The sequence below is a fragment of the Zophobas morio genome, unplaced genomic scaffold (assembly GCF_036711695.1).
Source record: "Zophobas morio isolate AGI-343-1 ecotype UQ-CSIRO unplaced genomic scaffold, CSIRO_AGI_Zmor_V1 ptg000465l, whole genome shotgun sequence".
Taxonomy (NCBI): domain Eukaryota; kingdom Metazoa; phylum Arthropoda; class Insecta; order Coleoptera; family Tenebrionidae; genus Zophobas; species Zophobas morio.
In genome coordinates, this window is record NW_026972568.1 from 23,415 (window position 1) to 33,309 (window position 9,895).

Below are 9,895 nucleotides of genomic sequence, written 5' to 3' on the forward strand. Positions count from 1 at the left end.
GCTCTGTGAGAAGTAATAACACTAAAATAGAAACCGCTTAAAGTTTATTATTATTATTATTTATTTTGAACGGAATTTATAATACTGTTTACATAAATATTATTTTTCAATAACAAATTCCGCTTCATTTCGTTAAGGGAAGTTATTGCTTCGTTTTCGTTCATTTCCATAATCCGCCTCTCGATCACTTCTTTCAAAAAGTCATCAATAAGCTTCTCTCCCTCCTGAATATTATATAAATATAACTTTTGTATATATAGAAAAGGTCAATACCAATTGCTCTTGACCATTCTCATTGTTTAGCGAGGAAAATTCTTCAAGTTCGGCGGCTTTCCGCTTGGCCATCTGAAATAGGTTGAAGCAAAATCCTCTTAAACCTACAATTATAATAAGGAACTTGAAGCACATCAGGAGGAAAGTTGGCAAGTTCAGCCACGTGGATTCCGAAACTTTGATCGCAAGAACCTTTAATTATAAAAAATAAATTAATAGTCTTTAGGTGCAGTATAAAATAAGTCCTCAAAATTTTTGATATTCACAATATTTTTAACTTTTGTAATACCACCACCGAATAACCAAACTGACCTGGCTTGACGCGATACAAAAGTGTAAGCTTGTTGTCTGTTGTTAGAGCGGTCACGTGGAAGTTGCTGGCACGAGGATAATCATTGCTTTAAATAAGGTGATATTGAAAATATCAAAAGGTGACTATTTCTTGGTACCTTATAGCAGTCAGCTCATGAAAATGAGTGGCAAAGAGACAAAAGGAGTTCAAATCTTTCAGGATGTATCTGTTAAAAAGTTTACTGCCGATAAAGAAGCAATAATAATTATAATACATTGCTCAATATTTACTCTGAAATTGCCCAAGCCAATCCGAAACCGTCGTAAGTGGAAGTCCCCCGACCTAATTCGTCTATGATGAGCAAAGAATTTTCTGTAGCGGACTTGAAGGCAACGCATAAAAATTAAAGAGTACATGTTAACGGGTGTAAAGCACAAACCAATAATTATTGGTCTACATTAAAAATTTAATGACGAATTATATAATAATAAAAAATGGTTTGATTAAAGATCCTATATATGAATACTTTAAGTATTGAAGCAGTTTCCAATAATTCGGCCATTAACGTTGACACACCCCGTAATTGGTTGTCTCCTATTTGTTAAAAAAGTGGCCAATAAACAAAAAAAGTAAAGTAAATTTCGATATAATAGCCGATAACCTGCCCCAACACGTGCATGTATACAATCAATAACTGTAATAACAGCACGTGTGCACGGAACAAAGCAGCCAAGTTGCGCCATCAGCACAATAACACCGACCTGCTGAAACATAACCACCGTTACAGTAAAATTTGATAAATTAAGGGCAATAAATAGGCCAATAAAATTTCGTGCTTGTATAAAGTGTCAAGAGTGAGCAATAAAAAACATTCCTGACGAATGTACGTTGACTTTCCTCCCATATTCGGGCCAGTAATAATAACAAAGCACGTATCGTCTTATAAAAATGGAAATATAATAACAATAATAATTAATAAGAATAATAAACTTTTGGATAAAAATAAGTCATTGGGAATAAACTGGACGTCGTCTTGCACTTCCAGGCACGGGTGACGTGAACCTTCAGAATGATTGTAATAATTTATAATGAATAATAATAATAAGACGCGCTACCCTCGAGGGTGATAATACCAGAACCTAAATACGGTTAAAGTCAGAGCCAATAAAAGGCACTGATCATTTTAAAATAAAACCAATAGGAAGAATCTTTGGACGTACGTGAGGGATTGGTGCATTAACAGAAGCATCGGCAAAACTAAAGAAATATATAAAAAAACATAGTGCGTGGTTTAAACGCCAAAAAATAATAGGAGGGAGCTTTTCTTTACCTTAAAAGAACGTCTAAATAAGCAATTACTTCGTTTAAAGAAATCATTGGCTCGCAATAACCTCCTTCAGATAAAGATAACAACAGCAATAATGAAAATCATAATAACAGCAGCAATAATAATAATAATACGACCTGCTACTTTAATAACTTCCTGAGCCAACACGGACTGCTTCTCGTCGTAGTTGGACTTCAAAGCCTATAAAGAATTGTCAAGCTTTATGCAAAAAGGTAAGCATAGATATGAATTATCAAAGACTAGCGAAATTTTATTGGGCGAACTTTATAATTCTCATTCAAAGTAGACACGACGTTGTTGGTGAACCGAACGCCGTTTTTCTGTGTCTCCAAAGTATGGAACTTATATTTTTGGGCGCGCAGCACTTTTTCGTCCTGAACAGCCGCTGCATAAGTCAGTGGCGTGTTCCAAATGGTGAAAAAAATGAAAACAACTTTTAAAGTCACGCGAAAAAAGAAGCCCAAATGAGCTGCATGTTCCAGCTTAAGGGTTTTGTCGGGGATTAATCCCAATTCACTGGCGACCTTTCATGGGAAAAAATCTCATTAAAAAAAAAAGAAACGCTAGAACCGCCATTGGTCAGATATTCGAATCCCAACAAAATCATTTTATAAACGCCAGTAGTAATACATTTTGAAGTTGTTTCGATATTTGCGTCTTTATATCTTCCATTGAAGTCCGAATGGCTAAGAAAAATACTGTCATTTATTATATTTTAAGACATTTATATGTTGATTTTATAAAACTTATTAGCTTATTTATTTCATAATATTTATGGTTACCCCACAAATCCTCGTCGTAAGAGGGCTTTATATAAACTTCGTGCTCACCTTCATCATACTCCAAAGTCGTTTCTATTAACTCAACAAACTTTTCAAAGTCGACTTTCAACTCCTTAAAATAATAAAACTTTAAAAAAACATTTATGCAACAAAAGTTAATAAACTTTTCACAAAAAAATGTATTGAAACTTTTACGTACTCAACAGAGGAGTAAGGAATTCAAAAAACTATATATTATATCTTTCCTTGGTAATGTTAATATTTATAAAAAATAGATATATAAAAATTAAAGTATTGTAAAAAACAAAAATAAAAAATTTAGGAAAAAATATTATAATATACTTTAAAAAATATTTAAACTTTCATATAAAATAGTATTAAAAACTTTAGCAAAACTTTAAGTTATTTATTGGTATTATAATAAATATAAAACTACTTTTAAAGGAGAACTAAAAACTTCGTCAAGAACAAACTTGTTAGGAGACGCGCAAGAATTCAAGACTTCGAGAAGCGCTGGAAGACGTGCAACGACTTCTTTTAGGCGAAGACAATCCTTTAACATATATACATAATAAAAACTTAAAAAATAGAGCTTCGTGAAAATATAACGGGAGTTATTAAAACTCTTATAAAAAAATTCGTCCAAAAGAATTGTTCAAAGTAAATTGGAGAGTAATAAATAATAAATAAATATTTTATCTACTTCAACATTAAAAGTTAAAAAGATCCAAATGAAAGTTAAAAAAAGTTTCATATTTATTATAAAATATTTAATAAGCAAAAGTAATTAATTAAAATATATTGGATAAAGACTAATAGATTTCTATTAAAAAAAAGTCAAATATAAACTCCAGAAAACAAAATTATTCATAAAAATAAGAGATAAATTAACTTTTATATCAAAAATTTTTTAATAAATATAATTATAAAAAGCATAAAGATAATATTTCAAACATAAAAGTTTCATAATAGAACAAGAGGAGTCTAGTATATTAGAGGATTAATATTATAATAAAGTGAAAAAATAAATTTTAAGGTTCAATAATAGAAAATATAGTAAAAAGTTCTAAAATAAAAATAGTAAATGTTGAATACATTAAAATAAACGATTACAAAAAATTTGATGCACTTATAAAAAAAGTAATAAAACTATAAATTAGTAAGAACTTGTGTAAAAGTTTGAGGCTACTTAACTCATTGTTTATAAAATAATTTCTATTGCAAAATAAAAAAGTTCTATATCAACTTTTTCTTAATTCAAAAGGATAACAAGTAGTTTTTTAAAAAAGCATAAAAGTTATACTTTTCAAAGTAAAAACGTTTCGCAAAAAAAAACTTGCCTTTATAAAAATATATATAAAATTACTAACAAGCAAGGAGGCCTGTTTTCTTAGAAACCTTCTCGCAATTCTGTATAAGTCCGGAACTTTTTTCAAATGCTCTTCCTGAACATCAAATCATAATATTTTTAGACATAAGGTATTATTATTATTGCCTGCATAGTTTGTCGAAGAATGGTATCTTCGACAAATAACTCCACCAAGTTTTGCCTTTCTTCTATTTTTGCCACATCCAACAATGGTTGCTTTACGAGCCTAAATAATATATAAAGAAATAATATTAATAATAGTAACAATACCTTTCCAATAAGCGTCTGCCTTGGCCTGTTTTGCATCGGTCCAGCAGGCCTTTTATTTGTTAATTCATTGTATAGTATTATACAGTAAAGTTTATAGTACCAGTCAAACTCATTGACTTATTAGAGCCGCTTAAAGGAGAAGGAGTTAAATTTAATGCCTTGCCTTAAAAATAATAATAATAACAGCAATAATAACAATAATAATAATAATAATAATAATAATAATAATAATAATAATAATAATAATAATAAAATATATTGATGTGACCGCTAAAAAAGGATTAGTAATCTCATTAGAACTTTATAAAAAAATTTAAGAAAATGGCGAATAACTGCGTTCCATAATATGCAGTAATAAAAAGACCTCAACAAACCACCACCACACAAACACATTTAGCCAATAAATAAGCAATATTATTTAAAAAAAAAAGTTGACTACTTTATTTTTCATTTACTTATTCTAATAAATAACTTAATATTAATCATACAAATAATAAAGTTTTATTAATATTCTCATATATAAATTTACTGGCGGCAGTGTCGAGCCTCATATAAAGATTTAAATCGAATGTTGAAAGTTCAAACTGGTAAAAGTTTGAATCGTCAGACAAAAGCTTTGAGAAAAAATATTAGTAATAAATAAAAAAAAAAGTTTTTATGTAAGTTAAAAAAAATTATCTATAAAAGTTATGACAGGAATTTGTAAGAATAACACCAGAAAAGACACAACAAGAAGAGTCGAATAAAGTTTTTCAACTTCTTTTTATAATTTACCATTTAGTAATAATATATAGTTTTGAATTATTTTTTCTAACCTAGAAATATTAATTTATTTGTACTTGTAGTATTTATTAATAATACTGTTTAAGAAGTTTATATATTTTTCATATAATATTTGCAATATTGAATTTCTGTTACTAATAGTCTTTATAAATATTTTTTAGTATATAAAGTTAAAGTTTAATTTATCTTGTAAATTAGAAATTTTTTATATAAATTCCTTATTATGTCATTTTATTTATAAAAGTAAATTTTTTAATTTTTAGATGCTAATAATAAATTTTTTAACTATTTATATTTTTATCAAAAATGCATTGAACTTAAAAAAAATTAGTAATTATAATAAAAATAATTATTGTTGGAGTATATATTTATATTACTTATTTAAAAAAATATTTTAACTTTCTTATTAAAAAACATTTTTAACCTTAAACCTGTTAAAAAAATAACACACTCAGAAAATACCACCAAACAATAAAGAACGGGAGTGGTAGTAAAATAAATAAAATAAAATGTAAATTATTTAATTAAGGATTGAAATTTTATTACTAATAGAAATATTATTAACTTTCAGAATGTCAGAAATATAAATAATATAAATAATATAGTTAGGCCAAATATAAAATGTGTAATAAATAAAAATTATTTTAATGTGAGCATGAAGTTATATAAGATGTATATAAAAATTAAATAAAAATTATTAATAAAACAATTAAACTCTAAGATTAAAAGATGAAAAGCTGTAATAAAATATATTAAACCAAAAAATTAAATAAAATTGTGAAACTTTAGAAAATTACGAAAATACTACATTTTTAACAAGCAAAATTAAAATTTATAATAAATTCTGCTAAAGAAAAGTTTAACTAGATAATATTAAAACTTTGATAAAAAAATAATATAAGAAAAGTATACAATAAAAAAAAATTAAAAAATAAATTTTTAAGAACTTTCAAAAATCACAATTGTTTACTACAATATTTCTAACATTAAACAAAGTTGAATCTCAGTTATTAATTTCTTTTAAAAAAATTTGACTCTATAAAAACATTTCTACTTATTTTTTTTACTATTATTATTAGATTTCTTCTATTTTTCTACCTAATAATAATAATACATCAGAAAAGTAAAACTACATAACTTATTTTAAATTTAAACCAAATCAGTATAAAAAAAGTGATCCACAAAAATTAAATTTTCATAATAAATAATTAAAATTATAATATAATAATTATAGGTTATAATTGTGCAAATTTCTTAAAAAAGTATGTAAAAAGAAAAGATATAATAAATAATATTAACTATATTTCCTATTGTTGAATTTTTATATAGTGTGAAGAAAAGTTACATACTATATATATAAAACTTTTATGGATTAAAAAAAAAGAAAAATATAAATTATTATAAAAGTAATAATGAAAATTTAAAGCAGCTTGAAAAAAAAATTGTAGGGAAATGTAAAAATTAAAGGGTAGTTGAAACATAAATTTAAATAAAACTCATAAAAGCTTTCACTATTTATTACCTCCAAATAATTTATAACAGCTGCAAGGGAACACATTGCACTTTTTAGTTGAGTTTCCGCTATAAATAATTATGATTCCATATTACATCAACATATAATATTGATAAGTAAACTAGAACTTCATAAGAATATTGAATAAGAAAAAAAAGATAATAAAACATAGTAAAAATACAAACTATACAAACTAATATAAAAAAAGGGTATTATTGCTATAAAAATATTATAATATAAGTTTATTAAAAAAGTGATAATAATATTCTAACGCAAAGTTGCAGAGGAGGCATTTAGTTTCAATAAACGATTCAAATCTTGCACAATATTTTTGTTACTGAATTCTTCTGTAAGTAAAAACATTTATTAATTAATAAAAATTATTAAAAACTTATAATAAAATTCAAGCTAGAAAAATAAATAAATAAATTTATTTCTAAATATTATTTATAATTTCTATAACTCTATTATTAATTCTAATATATATTATATAGCAAAAATTCATTAACCAAAAACAGTATAAAAAAAGCATCTTGAAAATTTTAGTTTCCGTTTATAGTATTAAAACTTTTTTATAGTAATGGAACAAAAATCTATATAATATTAACTTTGACTAACTTACTATCCCCAAAGCCTAAGAAATAAGACAAAATATTTTATTAATAAGTTTTTTGAAAAAGTGACCAGTTGGCAATAAAGTTGACAAAATAGCAGTGATTTTTTTTAACACCAATTTATGTGCGATCTTCCGAACCTCCAATAGTTTACAAGAGAAATTAAATGCAAAGAAACCACCAAACTCCCAGTCATAAGATATAATTTTTAAAGGAGACTAAATAAAAAAGGAGTACGTTCACACAAATAATTACATTAAAAACTACTTAAAAAATTATGTAATGTATATTATTTTTAAAAAATAAAAACTCATTTTTTTAATAAAATAATTATGAATAATAAGCAGAAATTAAAATAATAAAAATAATAATTTGTAAAAATTTTTTTAAAAAACTAATCCCACTATAATAAGAGCACCTCCAACTTTATCAAAACGCATTATAATTGAAACCAATTAAAAATTGTAAAATTATAATTTTAAAAATGTATAAAAAATATTAGATAAATTATCAAACTATTCGAAGTCTATTTTCGGAATCTATTTGATTTATAAAAAAAAATTATATAACTAAATTCAGTTAATAAAAATTAATTAGCAAATTACTTTTAAAAAGTATATTACTTCAATCTTAGTAATTTATTAATACTTCGCGTAAATTATCTCTAAATCTATACAAAAATAAAAGCTTATACTCTCCGCCGTAATCAATAATAAAGTTAAAAAAAATACTAATGATTGCCAAAAAATAATAAAAATATAAGTTTTGACTGCAAACTAATTATTATATTAAGTAAAAAAAACTTCGACTTGACTTTAAAAAAAGTAATCTTAAAAAGTTTCAATAACTTTAAATTTTAAAAAACGAAAATGCTAATCACAATGATTCGTAAAACCCAAATTTATAATACATCACTAAAATAAAAGCACCTTCATATCCTTCAACAATATTTTTTAACTTATAAAAATATACAAAAAAATTCGTATAAAATTGAAAAATAATTAATAAGTACAAATAATAATAAGTTTATACCCATATAAATAAATTTACTATTGCTTAAAAAAAAACCTTTTTTCCTAAAAGTAATCATTAGGCCGGAGCGTTGAAGAATTTTAATTAATTTATGTTTATCGGGATTAGAATCTTCAGAGTACAAAAGACATTCTTTAGCATTAATTTGGACATGAAGAGCCTTTTTAAATATAAAATTAATCCAAAAAATAATTATTCTTTTAAAAAAATAATAAAATAGCTTTCAACCACTTATATTATCTCTATAATAATAAAACTATAAGGTAGAGATTACTAAAATGTTAATCATAAAGTGTTTTAAATACTGTAAACGAGTAAAGTCATATAAGTTAACGGAAGAGATAAAAACAAATAATATAACTATATATTTATATTAATAATATTATTTATATAATATCAATTTGCAGAAGTTACAACCTCGAGATTACTAAAGTGATCGTTATCGGTAAATTCACAAACGGCCAACTTTCCAGAAGAAGTGTCTAAAAGTTTAGAAATGAACTCGTGAATAAGTGTATTCCAAACTATAGAGAAACCAGAAAAGGCAGCTCCTATGCACTTCTGATTGTTAATTACTGTTAAGTTTAGAGATAAAACAATGGGAGACGTAGATATTTCTGAGTTTCGTGCCAAGTCATCTTCAAATGCTTGTAAATTTCCAGGAGAACCCTAAACACAATAAAAAGTGAGCAAACTTTTCATAATAACAGTGGGGGTGGTACTTTTTTCAACAATTTCCAGTTATAATTTTTATCTCGCCCGTAGACTTCAACTCTATACTGAAAAGAAAGCAGTAACTCCCGAAGTGTGGATTCAAACATGAGGAAACTAAGGTTCACAAACGCGTCATCTTCTTTACTATAATTTTTTTCATCAAAACTACTAATACTTCTTTCCAAATATTTAACTACAGCCATAGTATGGTAGAATTTTTGAGCTATAAAAATAGCATCTTTGCCGTAAACCTTTCAGATCAATAGTAAATAAAATTAGACTTCTGAAATAAAAGCATTTTAAACTAGAGTAAGAAAGTTCTTACAGAGTAATAGTCATTCCTAAAAAAAAATCTTACACAAGCATGGGATTTCTAAAGTAGGTATAAAAATAATTTAGTAAGTAAAAAGAAGCAAGCAGTTCTGAAATTGCTTCTTTAGTAAACAGGAACGTATGTATATACCTCTGGCAACCGACTGAAAAACTTTTCAAATTTAGAATCTTGAATTTCAGTCATGATAGTAAGCCCCACACAGTATTTTAGCGATACCGTTCATTTTAGCGATCAGATTGTAGTTTTTAAAGTTTCCTATAGTGAAAGACACCCACATGAGAGTGGGGATATGGCCGCCTCTATTATTGGTCCGGAAAGAGACCAACATTTGTTGCTGGGTCACCGCTCAGCGATAAACGCTTTACGCCAACAACACAATCTCCATTTAGCTTAGAAATTTTCTAGTTATATAGAGACTCAACAAACATAGGCCTTTTTTATGAAGTCGGTATACTGAAGTTTAAAACCTATTTTAAAAGGTTATCCGAGACGTAGTTGCTTTTCTAAATATATAAATTGTAAATTTGGTGCTGAAAATGATTGTGGTGGTTGACTAACTTTTTATGGAGAA

General features: G+C 25.8%; 1 protein-coding gene across 1 annotated transcript; it reads right to left on the reverse strand.

The window, feature by feature from the left end:
• Positions 1-52: 52 nt before the first annotated feature.
• On the reverse strand, positions 53-9,718 carry LOC135120971 (DNA mismatch repair protein Msh2-like). The gene is made up of 32 exons (XM_064045289.1): positions 9,454-9,718; positions 9,316-9,363; positions 8,999-9,241; positions 8,813-8,945; positions 8,694-8,758; positions 8,313-8,436; positions 6,903-6,977; positions 6,640-6,698; positions 4,864-4,948; positions 4,435-4,497; positions 4,335-4,383; positions 4,191-4,290; positions 4,066-4,140; positions 3,132-3,248; positions 2,696-2,807; positions 2,544-2,599; positions 2,348-2,437; positions 2,177-2,287; positions 2,030-2,093; positions 1,896-1,959; positions 1,761-1,822; positions 1,681-1,704; positions 1,556-1,627; positions 1,444-1,504; positions 1,227-1,330; positions 1,092-1,159; positions 856-947; positions 723-791; positions 586-671; positions 398-465; positions 274-345; positions 53-224 (listed from the first exon to the last, which is right to left on the reverse strand). The coding sequence occupies exons 1-32, from the start codon at positions 9,505-9,507 to the stop codon at positions 57-59; spliced, it is 2,733 nt and encodes a 910-aa protein (XP_063901359.1). The 5' UTR covers positions 9,508-9,718; the 3' UTR covers positions 53-56.
• Positions 9,719-9,895: the final 177 nt, after the last annotated feature.